Here is a 20,179-nt window from a genome sequence, read left to right on the forward strand (position 1 = left end):
ATCCTCTCTCCAATTATTTATGGGCAATATGTTACTAAGGGTAGGAATTAAGGCAGCTGAATAAGCAGCACTGATTGCTGGGCTGTACTTCTAACCACCTTTGACCCAGAAATGGCCCCCTCACATGTCCTTTACTCTCCTTACGCTACTTTGTCTGGCCCTTGTGAATCTTTCTGTTTTAGAGTTCACCTAGAGACATTATCTGTTCTTTCCTATTTTCATGTCTTTTGTTTGAAAAATGCAGTAGTTCTATTAGATCACCTATAAAGTCCTTTGGCCTTGACATTCTGTGAAAAGAACAAATGCAGGCCAGCTATGGCTACCAGGTGCCTTATTAGCCATATGCACCTTTGTTGAGCACCTACTATGAGCACTATTTAAGTCCTGGATAGTATAGGACTGTGGTTCTTAAATTTTGTATGCCCAGAGAGCCTGTTAGGATGCAGAATCCCTGCAGTGGGAATTAATAGGTCTGGGAATGTGAAACTCTGCAAAGTCATATGTGTTTCTGATGAAGGTGGTCAATGACTGCATTTTAAGAAACACTGATATAAGGAGTTAAAAAATAAATGATAACTAATTCTTGCTTTTGAGATGATAGTGTAGGAGGGGTAACAAATAATTATGAGGCAGAATGATGTGCAATAATAGAATTACAGACAGCAGTTTTGGAAACTCAGTGGAAAACTAAAAAGTAAGAAAGATTTTCCAGAGGAAGTGACACATGAGGGATGAGTAGGATTTTAGTATGAGGAACAAAGGAAGAAGACTATTTCAGCCCTACAACCAGCATGATCAAAGGTAAGAAAGCCCAGTAGTATGTGGGAGGATAGTTAGTATGTTGTCCTGGTGAAGGTGTGGGGATATGTCTAGAGTTTCAAAGGGAGATGAAACGAAAGATGAAGGCCATGGTAGAAGGTTTGGACTTTGGGCACTAAGCAATTTTAAGTACTATTTTCTGGGAGGCTGGAGAATTGCCAGGATCAGAATGGTATTTAAGGCTGGATTATAGAGGTGAGGATTTAAATGTAGTAGGTTAACTATCTTATAGTACCATCTGTCCTAAAGTCTGAACTTGGGGAGTAGTGGTACAAATAAGCGGGGAGGACAGAGAAAGAAAGACTATGACAGAGAGGAGGATAAGCAGAGAAGTGGGGAATAGTTCCCAGATGTTGAACCTGAGCAGTGGGGAAGGTGATGGACCATCATTAGAGGTGAGACAAAAAACAGTTCAAGAAAGATAGTAGATTGGGTTATGGGCACCTGCTAAGTTTGAAGTGTATAGTTGGGCCTTCCGTGTGGAACTGTTTGGTAGAGTTGAAATATTGAAGATGTTGCTTTGAGGATCATGATAGAGAAATTGTTGATACTATTCAAGTGTCTGAGACAGCCAGAGAGAGAAATGTAATTCCCACTCAACTGCCGCTCTTTTCTTCTCCCACCATAGGTACTTCTACATCCCTTTCCCAGAGCCTGAGATGAATTTTGTGGGATCCTCCCATGTGCCCACATCCTCTGCACAAGGCCACTTTATCTTACTGATAAGAATGTTACTAGTTCTGAGAACAGCCACCTAAGGAGGCATTTCTTCCCATTACTTGAACAGTGCATGGTGATTGAACCATTATCCAGGGACTGATTGGCTTGCTAGGGGAAAGGAAATCCTGCACCTCTCTTCTAGTAACCTGGCTGGCCCCTCGGCCATTGTGTCTGATCCAAGCAGACAGATTACCTAAACTTGTACTCTCAGAAGGGTTTGCTCTTCGTGGCACAGAGCCATGCAGTAAGGACAGGATAGCCACCCCAAAGCATATTTACTTCCTTATTGGCAGTCTGAGAAAAACCTGGAATAGGACCATATTTGATAAGTTTGGCCTAAAAAAATAGTAATCGTCCGTTGTTCTCCCTAGTCTTCTCATTGTCCTTAGAAGCTATAATCAGCAGCCTCAGACGCATTTATATTTTTCAGTTTCTGTAATTAATACCTACTCTTATAATCAGAAAATTTCATATGAAATAAATGGGCTGCTTATGTAAATTACTATGAGAGCTGTTCTCAGGATGATCCCTACTCACTGATTTCCTCCCTGTTGTCCTAAAGGAATAACTGTCTGTCTCTTCTGTTATGGAACTTTTGAGGACCTCTTGCAGTTTTTAGTTAGCTCCTGTTTATATAAAACAGTGGTTTTCTAAAGCTTAAAAAATTACTGATCTCAGGCATAGTGAATTCAGGCAAGAACACTATGAAAAGGCATAAGAATAGAAAAATAATAGCTTTTTCTTGTTAAAGAGAAGAGAGGAAAACAAAACAAAACAAAACAGCCAAACCACTAATTGTAAAGGATAGTAATGCATTTTTAAGGAATTACTTTGAGTTGTTCGAAGAGTGTCTGTGTTGATGCAGATTCTTGTATGGTGAGGGGAGACATAGGAGCCAATTTGACAACTTTCCTTTGCCATGGCAGCTTTTACTTGGGATGCTTCCTTGGTTTGCAGTTTTGTACTCCTGAATTTGGAGACTGACAAGGTTGAACCCTAACACTTCTCCTTCTGACCTGGGAAGATACATAGTGATTATTTCTAAAAAATGATTCTGAGAGTGCCAGTCTTTCCTTATTAAGTCACAGTGTTCCTTGAGAAATAGAAATCCAGATTTAGAGTGTACCATCTGGGAAAATTTTCTGTTTCTGCAACGGCAGAATCACACCAAATGTGGCCTAAGTTGGTGGTGCTAGTCTTTATAATGGCTGGACCTTGACCCCTTGATTGCCTTTTCTGAAAGTCTTGGGTCATTATCAGGATTGTCAAGGCAGCCACCTGCTTATAAGCTTAGGTGTGCAATGGTTGTGATGCTCCTTCCATGAATCACTTTCACTCACTTCTGATGCTTTTCTCTCCCATCATCTCTGAGGCTGATCAGGTACCTCCTGCTCTGCACATATTGATGTTCTTCATGCTTGGCATTTGTGCCCTTTGCTTACAGAATCTTGCCTTAGGATAGAGTGGGCACTGACTAGCACCTTTTGTGTTCTGAGAACAGTGTCCTAATGAGAACATGAGCTTCTCTTTGGACTTGCTTTCTCACATCTCCTATCCCAAGTGCCATCACCAGGTCAGTCTTCCCCATGCCTGCCCATTTGTGTGGGGCTTGGCTTCTCACATTCATTATCTCTTGTCACCCTAACAGTGGCTTCAGGGAGGCAGGTGGAGTTGGAAGGAGAGGCAAATCACTATTGGCTGTGGTGATCATGGAAGGTTTCAGAAGAGGTGAGCATTGATACAGACCTTTCAGTGCGGGTCTTATTTCACTTGACAAGAGATGAAAATTGTGTCCATGTAGAGAAGTGGGGAGGAGAAAGGGGAAAGCCCTGCATATGTTTAGGGACATTCCGAGTGTTCTGGCTGAAGTGGCAGATTTGTGAGGTGTAGCACAAGGAGGCAACATTAGACAACCTGTCTATCACCACAGAGAGTGGAAAGGATCAAATTCAACTTACAATGAATTTAAAACCCCTTGCAACTCAGTGTGTTGCCATGGAAAGAGAATGGGGCAACAGAATCAGACCTGTTTTCACTCCTCAGTTTTGTGACATACTAACAGAATGACCTGGAACAGCTTTCCTTGTGTGTCAGAGTTTTAATCTACTTATCTCTAAAGTTATCATAATACCCACTTTCTAAGGTTGTTGTATAATAAAATAATGTTGTATAATGGATTTGTTTTTTGCCCTCTCTTTCTTAATGTTACCTCACTACGCAGAAGCCTTCTGTGAAGACAGAGACTCCCTAGTGCTGTATTCATGGTTCTTCACAATCTAACCAGTCTGTGCCCTTTAAGCCTTACCCTGCCCCAACCATCTCAACTTCATCCATATTGCACTGCTCACTGTTCCTTGAATGTTGATTATCTGCCCTCCTGCCTGCCCCCACACCTTTACATTGTGGGCACCCCTTTGGAACACCTTTCTTTCTTCTCTGTATCCTAGTCCTCCCCATCCTCCATCCCCTGCTCAATCCTCATCTGTTTCTGAAGCCTGATCCCCAAATCCCACCTGAGAGTAACCTGCTCTTCCTCTAAATTCCTGTAGTACTTACTGTCTATACAGTTCCTTCTCTGTGTTGAGCTCTTAGTTACCTTTTAAGCTACCCCTGAACTCCTGCCTTTTATTCCAAACTTGAATGTCTGCATAGCTGCCTAGCACAACAACGAGTAGTATTGCGTGCTTCATAAATGTTTGTTGGTTCATTCGTGTAGGTGAATGGTTGAGGAATGAAGGAAGCCTGTATCCTAATAGAAGACGTTAATGCCTGTGGTGGTTATAAGCTAATAATACAGAGGGAATTGCAGCTTCTCAGAGAGGACCTTTTAGAAAGGTCTAAACAGTAGAGAGTTATCTCTTCAGTTCTTGGGATTCCTGCTGAAAACCAATTCCCTTCTCCCCCAACTCCATTTAAAGCCGGGGTGGTTGATTTCTAGACTCTTATTTCTCCCAAGGGCATATGAGAAATGGAAAGCTCTAGTTGAACTGAAAATTCTAGTTTAGAATTCAGGTATCTTTGAAAGAGACAGAAGTACAAAATACTGTAATAATGCAAATATAAATGTTCAAGTATGAACATGCTCTTGGGCCAGTCTGTCAAGTAAGTGGAAACAATTATGCAACAAAACTCTTCAGTATAGGTTTTTAAAGTTGCTTTGAGGCTTATGTTTAGTCAGATTCAAGGTTCTCATCTCTAGACACCAGACATGAGTTTTCATATGAGTTGTCAAATTTTTCCCACAGTAAGTTATGTAAGAGTGGAACTGGCTTATAGAGTCACTTGGTCCATCTCTTTAATGTGGTGATTTTTAACCAGAGGGCAATTTTGCCCTCCAGGGAACATTTAGCCATGTCTGGAGACATTATTATCGCAGTTGGGGGATGCTACCTGGTGTGTAAGTAGAAGCCAGGAGTGTTCCTAAACATCATACCGTGCATAAACACCTCCTGCTTCCCCACAACAAAGAGTTCCTGGGCTGAAACCATTAATAGTCCTGAAGTTGAAAAAATGCTCTAATGGGGAGAAAAAGCTGATATGATTAGGGGTAAAAAATTAATTTGTAGAATCTGGTTTTTTTTTTGAGACAGAATCTCAACAGAGCTGTGAAGCTCTGTTGCCCAGACTGGAGCGCAGTGGCACAATCTCGGCTTACTGCAACCTCTGCCTCCCAGGTTGAAGTGATTCTCCTGCCTCAGCCTCCCAAGTAGCTGGGATTACAGGTGCCTGCCACCATGCCTGGCTAATTTTTGTATTTTTAGTAGAAACGGGGTTTCACCATGTTGGCCAGACTGGTCTTGAACTCCTGACCTCGTGATCTGTCCGCCTTGGCCTCCCAAAGTGCTGGGATTACAGGCATGAGCCACCATGCCCAGCCAATTCATAGAATCCTAGAGAAAGAAACATCTAATAGTTTTGACACCTATAAGTGAAAAAATGAGGAAGAAGTTTAATTTCTGGAGGAAAAAACTCATGTAGGTTGTTGGCTTATTTATGCCCCGACCTTATTTCCCAAAAGGAATTTTAAATGATTTAAGGAGGGTGGCAAGATTTCAAATTCAGAAGTCACTGGAAGTTAGAACCAAATGTGATCTTAAAGATCACCAAGTTCAATTCACTTATTTCACAAAGGTTAAATGACTTGTCCAGGGCTCCACAGCTGACTAGAAAAGGCATAAACCAGAGCCTGATCTATTTGCCTGCCTCCAGTGCTCCTTCGCCTAACCACTTTACTTAACTGAGTCTTCCTCTGTGAAGCTTTGTTAATCTACTGTAGCCTTCCTTAATCTCCAGTTTATTGGTAGAGATTGACAGTTTCCCACTTGATTAAATGTTGTCTGATACTCTTGTTTCTTGTTTCATTTCTTGCCCAGGTTAATAAGCTCTTCAAGGGCAGTGAATCTTTCATCTCCATAATATCTGCCCCAGTGGCAAGTAAGAGGTACACAGTTTAGTGTGTCATGATCAGTGGATTGATCGATTGTGTACATGTGATGCTTTGAAGAAAACATATTGCACACTAAGATGCTGTACATGTCACTGAGACACAAGTTTTGTTGCATAAGGATCATTTCTACTCACTTGATTGACAGATTGGTCCAGAGCATGTGCACATTTGAACATGTATATTTGTGTTAATACCTTGTACCTTTGTCTCTTTCAAAGATATCCTATTATAAACTAGAGTTTTCAGATAAACTGAGCTTTCCATTTCTACTATGTCTGTGGCAGAAAAAGAGTCTAGACAACCAACCACCTTTACGTTTTGCCAGAACAGCAGATAACTCCCTCTACAGACCTTTCTAAAAGATCCTTTCTGAGAAGTCTCAATTCCCTCTGTCTTAGCTTGTAACCACCACAGGCATGAATGTTCATTAGTAACCTACCCTCCACCTATCCGAAAACCTCAGGAATGGCTGAGGACGAGGTGTAGGCTTTGTAGGTCTGTAGGGTTTATATTTGTATATTGTAGTTGTCCAAACATGGCTAGCCTTTAAAGAGCTAAACAAAACAGAGGCACAATCCTATCATAAAATCGGACTAAGGACATGAATAGACAATTCTCAAAAGAAGATATACAAATAGCAAACATATATTAAAAAAATGCTCAACATCACTAATTACCAGGAAAATGCTAATCAAAACTACAGTGCGGGCCGGGCGCGGTGGCTCAAGCCTGTAATCCCAGCACTTTGGGAGGCCGAGACGGGCGGATCACGAAGTCAGGAGATCGAGACCATCCTGGCTAACCCGGTGAAACCCCGTCTCTACTAAAAATATACAAAAAAAAAACTAGCCGGGCGAGGTGGCGGGCGCCTGTAGTCCCAGCTACTCGGGAGGCTGAGGCAGGAGAATGGCGTAAACCCGGGAGGCGGAGTTTGCAGTGAGCTGAGATCCGGCCATTGCACTCCAGCTTGGGCGACAGAGCGAGACTCCGTCTCAAAAAAAAAAAAAAAAACTACAGTGCGATACCACCTTACTCCTGCAAGAATGGTCATAATCAAAAAATTAAAAAATAATAGATGTTGGCGTGGATGTGGTGAAAGGGGAACACTTCTACACTGTTGGTGAGAATGTAAACTATTAGTACATCCAGTATGGAAAACAGTGTGGAGATTCCGTAAAGAACCAAAAGTAGATCTATCATTTGATCCAGCAGTCCCATTCCTGGGTATCTATCCAGATGAAAAGAAGTCATTATATGAAAAAGGTATTTGCACATGCATGTTTATGGCAGCACAATTCGCAATTGCAAAAATATGGAACAAGCTCAAATGCCCATCAATCAATGAGTGGCTATAGAAAATGTGGTATATATACATGGTGGAATACTACTCAGCCATGAAAAGGAATGAAATAATGGCATTCGTAGCAACTTGGATGGAATTGGAGACCATTGTTCTAAGTGAAGTAACTCAGGAATGGAAAACCAAACATTGTATATTCTCACTCATAAGCGGGAGCTAAGCTATGAGGACACAGAGGCGTAAGAATGAGACAGTGAACTTTGGGGACTCAGGGGAAAGAGTGGGAGGGGTGTGAGGGATAAAAGACTACACATTGGGTACAGTGCAAGTGATGATTGTACCAGAATCTCAGAAATCACAACTAAAGAACTTACTCATGTAACCAATCACCACTTGTTCCCCCAAAACCTATTGAAATAAATAAATAAAAACAGAGGCAAAAAAAAAAAAAAAGATGGTCTCAGGTAGCCCCTCAAATATCATACCAGGACCGTTTGGCTGTGGGGAGGAAGAATAACTCACTAAAATAAGAAAACTAGTTTCAGTTTTTCAAAACAGATTGCCTCAAATAATAAGATAAGTTTTATTTCTGTTGATCAGCAGTTTTGACAATGAAATTTTAAATGATGTCACAAGTGATTATCCCTGGGATGGCTGACTGCAATGCCAAAGGTTATTCCTGAATACATTTTTATGGCAGCATTCTAAGTGTAAAACCTGGTACCTGATGGAATGTTGACAGATTTGCAAGTGCTCCCATGTAAATGGTGTTAATTCATTATCAAATTATGAAGTACTTAGAGGTGTTGGCCAGTTAACTCGCTAGACTCCCTCAAGATTCCTTAACCTACAGTGTTGCCTTTGGGGGATGCCTACTCTGATGTATTGAATGCCCAAAAGCTTTACCCTTCTTGATGTACCTTGAGGAATGGAAAGGGTCCATCTGCTGGAAAGGAAAGGGCTTGGAGTTTAAGTAAAATGAATTTAAGTGGGGTTTAAGGTTTGAGAACCTTAGCAAACTACTTGTCTTCCTTGCTCTTTCTTGTATTTGCTTCACTGTGCCATAAGTTGAATGGAGTCCTTTGTTTTGGTTCATCTAACTGCTGTATTTAATGTGTGTTCTGGACCCTTCCCAAAAAATGCTACAGAGTTAAGTTGAGGGCCTGGGATCTGAGAGAGAAACAGACCTTGTAGGTGTCAGACAGCCTGCTGCAGCTCAGCCAAAGATTTAGGCATCTATGCTTTGCTACAGTTATAAAACTGGGAATCTTCCCACCCAATAAAATGGGAGTTTTTATTGAGCTTTCCTTTTAAATAAAAAGAAAACGTGGAGAATAAGCCTTCTGTTTGTCATGCCAGCCACTAGAGGGTAGAATAGCCATGCTTCCTAGGACAGGTGTAATTTAAACAGAGGGACTGTGGTCAGAACACATTTGCCAGTGCTTGTCAATACAGATGCTTTTTGACTTATGATAGGGTTAAAACCACATAAACCCACTGTGAGTTGAAAATATTAAAAGTTGAAAATATGTTTAATACACCTAACCTACTGAATATCATAGCTTAGCCTAGCCCACCTTAAACATGCTCAGAGAACACTTTCATAAATCTACAATTGGCCAGAATCGTCCAGCAGCACAGCACACTGTAGAACAGGGGCCCCTAAAAAACAAGCCATGGACTGCTACCAGTCCGTGGCCCGTTAGGAGCCGAGTGGCACGCAGAAGGTGAGTGGCAGGCAAACGAGCATTATTACCTGACTTCTGCCTCCTGTCAGAACCAGTGGCATTCGATTCTCATAGGAGCACGAACCCTATTGTGAACTGCACATGCGAGGGATCTAGGCTGAGCACCCCTTCTGAGAATCTAGCTAATGCCTAATGATCTGAGTGGACAGTTTCATCCTGAAACCTTCCACCCAACCCCCCGGCCATGGAAAAATTATCTTCCATGAAAACAGTCCCTTGTGCCAAATTGGGAACTGCTGCTGTACAGTATTGGTTGTTTATCCCTATGATTGTGTGGCTGACTGGGAGCTGTAGCTCACTGCCACTACCCAGCACTGGGAGAGAGTATCTTACAGCATATTGCTAGCCCAGAAAAAGATCAAAATTTGAAGTACAGTTTTAGGGTACAACTAACCAGCAGAAGAGTTTGTTAAAATGCAGCTTTCTGGACCTCTGCCCCCAGAGGTTCTGATTTGATAGCTCTGAGTGGAACTTAATATCAAGGGATTCTCATACAGATATCTTGGATTTTACTTTGAGACACGCTGATCTGTAAGAGTTTTGGGGCATGCATTTTTTCCTGACTATCTTTTCTCTTGGGATTACAAAGCAAAATGATTATCTGGAGGAAAAAAATCTGAACAATAACAGAAACCAGGGTATAGGAAAAAGCTAGAGTGTTGGTTAATTTAAAGGTCTTTCCCTGCCTTTGTTTAACATATTTTAAAAGAGACTTACTTTGTAAATATTCAGAATCAAAGAAACTACTAAAACGTTTTTATTGAGAGTTTTACTTCAACCAGTAAAGACCATGGAATCCATAGACTACAAATCTCTAAACATTTTTGATAAAATATCCCTTCTATGACCATCTCACAGCTCCCCTAATTTTATCCTTTATGGGTTATGTGGTTTGGCTCTGTGTCCTCACTCAAATCTCCTAACTGTAATCCCCATGTGTCAAGGGAAGGACCTGGTAGGAGGTGATTGGATCGTGGGGCGGTTTCCCCTGCTGTTCCCCGTGCTGTTCTTGTGATACTAAGGGAGTTCACATGAGACCTGATGGTTTAAAAGTGACAGTTTCCCCTGTGCAGTCTCTGGCTCTCTTGCTGCCTGGTAAGATGTGTCTTGGCTTTGCTTTGCCTCCTGCCATGATTGTAAGTTTCCCGAGGCCTCCCCCAGCCATGAGGAACTATGAGTCAATAAAACTTTTCTTCTTGATAAATTACCCAGTCTCAGGTATTCTTTATAGCAGTATAAAAATGGACTAATAAAAATGGATGTCATGAAGACCCCAAGCCTAATGTCTTAGCATTGTAAAATATAGTTGTGGAGACCTTACAAAGAGTGTATGTAATTTTATCATGATCTTGATTGAACAAGTATTGCGATTCTTTCTTATGTGTAAAGATTCAAGTGTAGTAATGCACAATGTCCTTCTAGTAAGGATGACAATTTTATTTTTGTCAGTGCCCCTAGAGAGCAGTGGCATCCTCTTGGGGAAACTTTTGCCATTACTTTTAAATAGAAAAAACATGATAAAATCATTCAAATCTGTGATAGGATTCTACCATTTAAAGAGTTAAAGAGTTAGTGGGAATGTGAGTAAAATGAAACTTGGTTCTGAAGCCAGGACTTAGACTAATGAAAGGTTGGTATGAGTTTTTCAGAGAGACGAAAAAACAGTCTGTCTTCTGTGAGCACTCATGGACCAAAGAATACAACCCTCCACGCCCACATATTTCATATGAAGATTTCTGAAGATTTTCCAGTGTCACTTCCTCTTTCCTTCCTGGTTTTTGGGGGAGTTCTATGATTATATGTTAATGAAAAAGGAAGTTCTGTAATCTTCCAATCTCCTCTCTCTCTCTCTCTCTTCTCTCACATGCACACAAAAAAATATAAGAAACCTTTTTAAAATTAAAGGCCAGATATCTACAGTGTGTCATTTTAGGTGTAATTCTATAGAAAAAAAGATGTTTTGCAGAAATTATGCTGCTGCTATGATGATATTTAATTAGTAACACTTGTAATAATGTACACGTTATTAATCTGTCTTCTAAAATTTATTTTGATGCTGATACAAATTATTATACTAAAGGAATCCTCCCAGTAGAGGTACTTCTGAAAAAGAAGTGTTCCTAGAAGGTTTGGTGAATTTCCAGTTATGTTAGATTAACTACTTAGGAAGCCTCTATATAGTTAAAATCTGGAACAAATGATTAAATGAGAATTTGTGCATTATAATAATAGAACACAGGACTTACGGTGTTAACTTTATTATAGAGAATTGCTGTGGCTCACATAAGAAATTGAACCCTTTCAAAATGGGTGGGCTGATGAATAGCCCAAATTTGGCTCCCAAACTCTATTAGTTACAAGTGTGCCAAGAATGGATTTCTACCCTCCTCTCATCCCCCACCAGCACTTGGAGCAGCCGAGAGGAACCTGGGGTGATGGGAATCCCTTGGCTGGTTATCTCTGCCTCTTTATCTGTTTCCCCCAGTGCCACCCAAGCATGTGTTTTGTTTATGTCATTATGTGACAAAGTTGGGAAGACTTTGTTCTTAAATTCTTTGTGATTTCCATTGTTCATAATTTTATGACTAGTTGATTGATGCCTTCCAAAATATTACATGTACCCGCTCTCAGTAACTAGAAAAGGATCTCATGAAGCAGCAGCATTATCATTGTTTTGAAAGAGCTAAAATTAAGTTGGCCATTCCTTCTAGAGTTCTGGCCCAAGGTGACTTAAAAATAGTTTTAATAAACATTTAGACCATCTTGTATTTTGTAATACAGTTGGGTCACTGCTGATTCCTAAGATAAATGTGTTTAAACAGAAGCTTTCTCATTCATCAGCAGCCTCAGCTTTCATCCAAATTTATTTAATGATGATGCAAGCCCATAGCGTTGGTGTTGCAGTTCGTCACCATGGAAGTGTTTCTGTCAACAAATCCTTGCTTTACCATCATGAAATTGATTTTGCAGGGGAAAGGAGGATGATTGTGAAAGCTTTTTTTCTACTCTTAAAGATCTTCACAGTTTGCCTGGATGTCTAAATGAATTGTATTTAAAATCAATAACTGGCAATAAAATTAACCACACTAAATTAACAGTTATGAGGTTAGAAAAAGGGAAATGGCAATAAGCTACTTGGTCTGAAATCGTCTTTTTGGAATGTGACTTGGGGACCATACTTGTAAGTTAAAATGTTCCCTGAAAGCTATTGTTCTCTGCTCAGAAGTATAGATTATCCCCAGGGAGTCCCGTGAAGCAGATATCAAAATTTCTAGGATGATTTGGCTGAGCTTTTCTCATCTATATTGTAAATGGCATAATAATCACAGAAGAAATTCACACTATATTACTTCTTTCAACTAATATACTGCATTTTTTTTAAATATGCCTTTTCTATAACTTATGTCATAACTATCTTTGGCTTTTATGTGCTTGTTTAAAAAAAAAACTGTAAAAGTTAAAAAAAAAAAAACCTATAAGCTTCTGAATACAGGCCCTTTATGAGCAGGGTAGGTAGCACCTACATTAAGTAATTCAGACTATTTTGGGAACCACATAGGTAAGAAACAAGAATGACATTTTCTTTTTTTTCTTTTGCTTTGAAGCAGAGTGTTGAGGAGTTTATGTCACAGTGGCTGGTTCCAGATTTGGTTGCAGACATATGTGTTCTGTGGGAGTTTTGATCTCTGGTAGAAATACAGTCGACTCTTGATTGTCAAGGTTAACTACATTTCCAAATGTACTTTCTCTGGCTTTCTATCACATGTCAGAGCTTTTAAATTTTACCATCTGCTTATATGTGCTCATGAAAACCAAAATTATTCAGTAGTATTTTATTTCATTATTATCATAAACATTTAAGTTCCTAATGTAGTCTAAGCACTGTGTTGGGCTCTAGAGATACTGAGATACATCCCAAGCATGAAGTTATGTTTGCTTCTGAAAGATCTTATAGTTCACTTTGAAATCAAAGAGATGTAATTTTTATTTATTTGAACCACTTTTCCCTCTTCTAATATGTGATTAGAAGTTGACCGTAAATGGGACATAGGTCCTGTTTGTTTTTAAGGAAGAATTAATAGAGACTATAAGCAAAAGACAAAATTCTATTGTACATGCAGAAATATAACACAGAATGACCAAAAGAAAATTCAGCAAGCAATGGTAAAAATAACAAATTATTTACTGTTTTATAATGTTAAAGTATTTCGCCAAGACAAGTTGCAGTCAAATTAAAGTGAGTTATGGAAAATGAAATATATAAAGATGTATTTATACAAGTGCAGACTAAATATATTTTCCATACAAGTTTGTAAATGAAAAGATATACAGTAAGTGCACACTTGATATGACTATGCAGGCAACAGTTAGTTTCAGATACTCTTGTATAGTTCATGCACAAACCTTCCCAAAGTACGAGTTCAGTCAGTCTTGGGGGATATGGAGGGATGATTAAAAAAGGATTGAGTTCCTTGCAAAAATATCAGTATGGACTGGATGAGGGTGAGCGTGGTCAGTTATATATATTACTTACTGTAATTTGTGATTGTCGAGGAAGAGGTGTGGCTGTTGGTGTGATAGTAATACTGCTGGTGACTTTATTGGTTGTTTTGTTTAGTGCCCCGTTAATTAAGCCTTGAGTTCGGTTATCCTGCAGTGGTGCTGAAGGGCTGGCAGGTCTCACAGGGCTGGCTACAGCTTGCATGTAAGGACTTCCTAAGTGAATGTGGATTTTATTATCCTCAGTAGTTATCACACTTGAACTATTACTGTTTGAACGCTGAAACTGCCATGATGACTGCCGGTCCGGGGAGACTCTGAATATCGCATGCTTGGCACTGATTTCTATTGGTTCTGGAGAGCGTCCCTGCTCAGGAGAGCTAGCTGAACCAGTCACAGCCAAAACCTGAATGGGGGACATTGTCCTTTCTGGAGTTAGAGAACCACAAGACTCTGGGGTCTGTGCTCTGGCAAAAGTTGCCATGGTAATTGGGGACATGCCTTGTTCTAAATTCATGAGGTCTTCGGTAGAGGTTTTGGATTTTACTGGTGTTATGGAGGCATTTTGGAGGATGGTTATCCTTTGCTTTGGCGTGCCACAGTTCGGTATCACTGCAGTACTCGTGTAAGAGTGAGGACTCTCTGTAGTCGGGCTTGTGATTTCAAGAGTGGCTGTGTTTTGTACATGGTCTGGAGTAACCTTTATATGAAGTGGCTGCCCAGGTGTGTGGCTTAGGACTAGATCTCCAGGTTGCACAAAGTTGGCATTGGGTTTAGTTGGTATTTTTCCATTCTGAGGATGGCCCTCCTTGGATTTCATCCAGGGAATCCATAGCTTTCTGTTAACAGGACATGGAGTAGACTGGCTGCATTTGAAGGACAGCACAGATCCCTCATCATTAGGGTCCTCGTCTTGATCCTCACTCTCCTCATATAACTGACCATTGATGACTGCACGTTCCAGAGGAATGAGGCTCTTGTAATCAGGTGGTTCATTGTCTACTGCTTCTGTCTGAACTTCTTCAGAAAATACTTGAGTATCGGAAATTCTTCTTCCATTGAGACTAGGCCTGAGGCTCTTACTGAAATGCCGGTACCTCTCTAACTCTTTAGTGAGGTTTTCAATCTCTCTTCCTAAATCTCTGTTCCTGTTTTCTTGTTGATTTAGTTTTTTTTGCAGGACTGAGTGATCTCCCTGGAGGTGACATATTAGGTCTTCAGTTGCCATATATTCATGAATTTTCTCTTTTAATGCATCCACTTCTCTTGAGAGGTGCCCTGACTTAGCTGCTTCTTCTTGAAGCCTTTTGAAAAGCCATTGCTCATGGCTGGTCTCTGTCTTTTCTGCTAATTTGTACTTAGCAAGTTCCATTTTAACATGCTCCAGCTCTTTAGATAAAAATTGAGCTTTGTCTCTTTCATTAGCGTACCTTCGTTCTAGAGTCTCATATTCATCTTCTGTTTTCATGAGGTCGTCCTCAATGGCTTTCATGTCCTTTAGCTTCAGTTTCAGTCTTTCCACTTCTTGAGAGAGCTCCTTAATCTTATTGTTTTCTTGGTGTAATGCTGTTGTGGATTTCCCAGAGTCTTGATTTAATTTGTTTTTTGGGAAATCTTTCTCAATTGCTTCCAGTGATTGAAGCCTATTTTTCAACATATTAACTCTTGACAGGAGATCATTTCCTTTCTCTTCTTCAGCTTTCAATTTGTTTTTTAAATCATCTCTCTCCTTGGTTACGCTGTACATCTTTTCTTCTACATCGGTTTTGGACTTCAGCGCCCTTTTAGTTTCCTCAATTAACTTCTCAGTAACTGTTGTTACTTTATTTTGCTCCATTTGAAGCTGAGAAGAAGCTGCTTGTAATTTATCTTCAGTTTTCTTTAATTTTTCACTCATTGTTTTGCGTTCATCTACAAACATCACAGTCAATGTTTTCAGTTTAGTTAAATCCTCTTTTAGAGTGAATTCTGTCTTTTCTAGCCGACTTTCAATGGCTTCTAGCTCTTTAATCCTTACTTTTAAACTCTCCAGTTCTTGAGACAACTGTTTTGTGGTCATCCTTTCTTTTTCTAAATTGCATTTCAGAGAGTAGCATTCTTGTTTGCTTTTGTTGAAAGCGTCTTCTAACTTTTCCAGAGCCATAATTCTTTTACTGAGTTTTTCAACCTCTAGTTTAAAGTCTTTACTCTGTAACGTCTCCTTTTCAAGCCTCTTATTGAGATCTCTGCACTGCTCCTCCATTTTTATGAGCTCTTCATCTTTCCCTTCCATATCTAGCACACGTTTCCTGAGCTCTTCCACTTCAGCCATGATACCAGCATTTCCATATTCCCCCTTACTGATTTTTTCTTTTATATCTTGCAACTCCTCTTCTGCTTTTCGTAAAGACCTGTTTGTCTCTTCTAACTCATCAATCTGCCGGCTGAGTGCTGCCAGCTTTTGTTGAAGCTGGCGATTTTGACTGTCCTCATTGGTGAGCTTCGCCATAATTGTGTGTTGGTCCTGGTGAAACTTTGTGGTCTGTGTTTGCAGTTCCTTCTCTAGTCTGGTTGCCTTCTGCTCTTCCTCCTGAACTCTGGCTTCAGCAAGGGTTAGTTTGGTATGTGTTTCCTTTGCATTTGTGGTCAGCTCTTGGATTTTCTGTCTTTGAAGGGTGAGCTGTGCCGTCAGCCTTTGTTGTTCATCCACCACCATCAAAGCAAAAGACTTCAGCTTGGTCAGCTCCTCTTTCAGGGTGGTGACCCTTTTCTCCTTTTCTTGCTCCTTCTCCTCCTGAGACTTGATTTCTTGATCAATTAGCTTCTTTAATCTGAAAAATGTAAAGTGCATTTTGTGATTGATGCTTTAGTAACTCATCGACTGTAATTAAATATATATGTAATTTAGAAATCATGTAATTGTATGAACTGTGTCAGTTCATATACAGTATGCGAAAGAGTTCTTGAATTTGATGACAGAGGAAAATCTTGATAAACAGTTATCTTGCTTTTTTATTTGACTACCATTGATCAGTAACAGCTGCATTTCAACAGGAGCCTTAGTAAAAGAGTAAAGGCAAGAATATTTAGTTTAAATTGCTTGGGTAACATATAGTTATTAGGCAGTCTGGCCTGAAGACTATGAAAATAGGCACAAGCTTGAGATGATGCAGTTAGACCTGGCTGCAAGACTGACCCTAATCTTACCAACTAATTGATCTGGGCAGTTATTTAACATCTCTGAGCCTCAATTTCCTCATATGAAAAATGGGGGCAATAATTATATTTACTTCAGGGGCTTTTTATGAAAATTAAATGAGGTAATTCATCTAAGATTCTCATTGTCCTGGCACATGGCAAGCATTTGGTATTAGTTCTTGCTGCTGTTCTTTTTTTTATTAATAGGGTTATTATATTTATCAAATAGTTTGTTTGAACCAAAGTATGTGGTGCATTAATGTTTGATGTTCAACTCCTTCATTCTTAGTTAAGAAAAATTGTATTCCCATTGCTTAGAAGTTATGCACTTCACTGATAGACATCTGTGCCAATTAAAACTTGGTTTGCACTGGCACAACATTATTCTGAGAACCACTTCATATATACCTTATCCTCATAGTGGACAACAGTTAAGTGAGGAGAATTGAGAGGCATCTGTTTGGGTTTGGTGTTTTCATAACATTTGAGAAGAGCTTGGGGTTTGGTAGGAAAGTGCTTATTGATGAGAGTCTGATGCTAGACATGATGGACGAGAAACTCTGTTATCAGGAACATAATAATTCCCTCTTAAATGACGACTACTGTGACATGCTGTTTTCTTCTTTTATGTTTTAAATTTGTCTGCATAACAGGAGGATATTTTACATGTAGTATAAACTGTCTCTTCCACCTCAGTAGTGAGGTCAAAGCTTTAAATTTGTGGCACTCTCAGTTACATTGTGAATGGGCTGATTATAGGGGATGTAATTACAGCTTTGCAGTTAAACAAAAAGCTAAAATAGAATGGAATCCCTGAGGAATTGAACTAAAGGACTTGTCATGGATGAAGTTATGAATATTTACATTCTGATAGGTATAGAGAATTCATAATACTTTAATGTATCTTTTCTCTTAGGGATGAGTTGCATGTCTATCATCCTTATCATAGAACTTACTTTTTGAAAGTTGTGTAAGGATTTGAGAGAACTTATTATTTATTTTATTTTAATTTAATTTAATTTTTTTTTTGAAACGGAATCTCACTCTGTCGCCAGGCTGGAGTGCAGTGGGGCAATCTCGGCTGCAACCTCTGACTGCCTGGTTCAAACGATTCTCCTGTCTCAGCCTCCCTAGTAGCTGGGATTATAGTCACGTGCCACCACGCCCAACTAATTTTTGTATTTTTAGTAGAGACAGGGTTTCACCATGTTGGCCAGGATGGTCTCAATCTCCTGATCTCGTGATCCACCCGCCTTGGCCTCCCAAAGTGCTGGGATTACAGGTGTGAGCCACTGTGCCGGCTGAGAGAACACTTTAAAAGGAAACTAATTTAGGGTCATCTTCTTGGAAATTGAGTCCTTTTTGAGATTCTAATCTGCTCTTTTCTGTAATTTTCTGTAATTACATTACACAGGAGGAACATGTTTAAAATAATCATGTAAGAATTCTCCATCTTTTTTGTGGGAATCCACTTTTAGTTTTTTCTGTTTTGAGGACTTAACAGAAGGCTGGCCCAAGGGCTGTGGCTTGTAAAATTCAGAAGATGCTAGGCGGGATGCTGGGGTGTGGTTGATGATGATCTCATCCAAGGTCTTGGCAAAAGGCCTGCCCATGGTTTCTGGCCATGCCCCATCCCTATTTGAGACACATGAGAGCCTGAAAAGATAAGCAAGGCAGCTTCTTCTCGAATGGTCATGGGACTTCTCAACCCAGTGGCAGCGTCCACGGGTAAACTGCTTTGGTAGTGAAATAGTTAAAAAGAACTTTGGCAAAGTGCTTCTTCCTCCTGCCTTAGCATTAGAATTCATTCGATTTAATGGTTTTGACAATGGCTTGAGCATAATTACAGTGAAATACTTTTCTCCTCTCTACACCACAGTTCTTACAGTTTTATTAGAGAGCAGTTTCACAAAAACTTTTAAGTATTTATTTTCAGTTTATTAAATTATAGCATGTGCTATTTCAGTTTCATGAGAAGGGGGTGTGTTTTCTTAGGATATGAGGGAGGGAAGACTGTTTCAGAGTATAATTAAAAGAATATTAAAAGGGAATGGTGATTAGTGAATGCAGTGCAGTAACCTGCAAAAAAGGTTTAGAAAAAAATTCATTGCTTCTATTTTGTTCAGTGTTTTTGGAGCAGACATGATGCATATTTTTCAGCCTGGGGCATGATGCATATTTTTCAGCATGATGCAAACATAAGCATCTTTTTCATGGTTTTTGTAATTTGGTTGCATCCCCATCTGTTCCCCAAGCTCTATCTGATTATTTGAATGCATTTTCTCTAAGCATTTCCTTACTACTTGTTTTCCAATAACCTGCTGTTTCCTTGGGCCACTCTCATGAGCGCACCATAAGACAGTCAGCTGTCTAGTCTGGTAAAGCCTGTCGGGGAGGTAAACAGGAATTTATTTGCAGAAAAAACTGTACCTATAGCCATCAGCCTGGGAGCGCAGGACAAGGGTCCAGTGAGAACTGAGAGCAGGAGGCCCTGATGGAATTGTTTCAGACCCAGCTGGATGCGTGTAATGCTGTTACACGTTGTGTGGTCACGTGTGTGAGAGAGGGAAAGAGAGCTGGTTATGCTACTGAGTTTGAAGGAATTAGCACTTCTGATAGTGATGAATGGGCCACCCTAAATCATTATTTCTTGCCTTATATCCAGGAGCATTTGAAGGTTGAAGTTTGAGGCTAGTTTTTGGTCTTGAAGAAAGTATAGGGTGAGGAGGGTGTGGAGTTGAGCCTCCTAAGCCGGCTTCCTACTTTGAGTAGGAATGGACTTTAGACAACACAGTCACTTAATTTTCTGTCTGCATTATTTTTCTTTGCATATTAACAGGATTTAGCATTGATACTTGCATTATATGCTAATGCAGGTTATCATTAACTCTAGGTTTGCTAGCCAAAGCAGATAAATGATTTTGATTACTTTTAACCAGGGTTTTTATAATCTTCAAAGTAGCATAGATCTTGAGGTGCAGAACTCTGCAGATCTAAAATTCATTCCCTAAAAGCTGTGTAGTCAAATTATGACTCCTTTTTCCATTAATAGTTACAGTTTAGGTGCCTTTATGCAGGAATAACCTATGCTAGGGTTTCTCCATCTTCAGCATTATTGATATTTGGGGCCAGATAATTTTTTCATTGTGGAGGTCTTCTTGTGCACTACAGGATGTTTAGCGGCATCCCTTTGTTGTGAATTAAGAATGTTTCCAGACATTGCCAGATGTCTCCTAGGGGGCAGTCACCTCCAATTGAGAACTACTGATCTGTGCATGTGTATGTTTGTGGCATGTGTGTATGTCAGTCTGTCAGTAGAAGTTAGACTCCATCATTTTGCCTTACTCAGCTTTAATTAAACAGGTACAACAGAGAGCTCCCACCTAAATTACGTGTACACTTGGTGATTTTATCTTCCCTGCTAGTGGCCTATTCTTTACCAGCGCTTCTCACTGTGTAAAGTGCATT

The 20,179-nt window shown here is 39.9% G+C and overlaps 2 protein-coding genes across 4 annotated transcripts in view; one reads left to right on the forward strand and one right to left on the reverse strand.

Moving 5' to 3' along the window:
- The window catches only part of CMSS1 (cms1 ribosomal small subunit homolog), a 371,215-nt gene that overhangs the window by 18,003 nt on the left and 333,033 nt on the right, over positions 1-20,179 (forward strand). The window lies entirely within an intron of this gene.
- The window catches only part of FILIP1L (filamin A interacting protein 1 like), a 102,022-nt gene that overhangs the window by 5,542 nt on the left and 76,301 nt on the right, over positions 1-20,179 (reverse strand). The window contains exon 4 of one of the 2 annotated variants that reach the window (XM_007986068.3): positions 13,569-16,344. In XM_007986068.3, the coding sequence (XP_007984259.3) occupies positions 13,569-16,344 (2,776 nt within the window). Of the gene's footprint in view, positions 1-13,199; positions 16,345-20,179 lie in introns of those variants that run through there. The other variant, XM_007986069.3, reaches the window with a different exon arrangement.

The sequence above is a fragment of the Chlorocebus sabaeus genome, chromosome 22, assembly GCF_047675955.1.
Source record: "Chlorocebus sabaeus isolate Y175 chromosome 22, mChlSab1.0.hap1, whole genome shotgun sequence".
NCBI classification, from domain to species: Eukaryota; Metazoa; Chordata; class Mammalia; order Primates; family Cercopithecidae; genus Chlorocebus; species Chlorocebus sabaeus.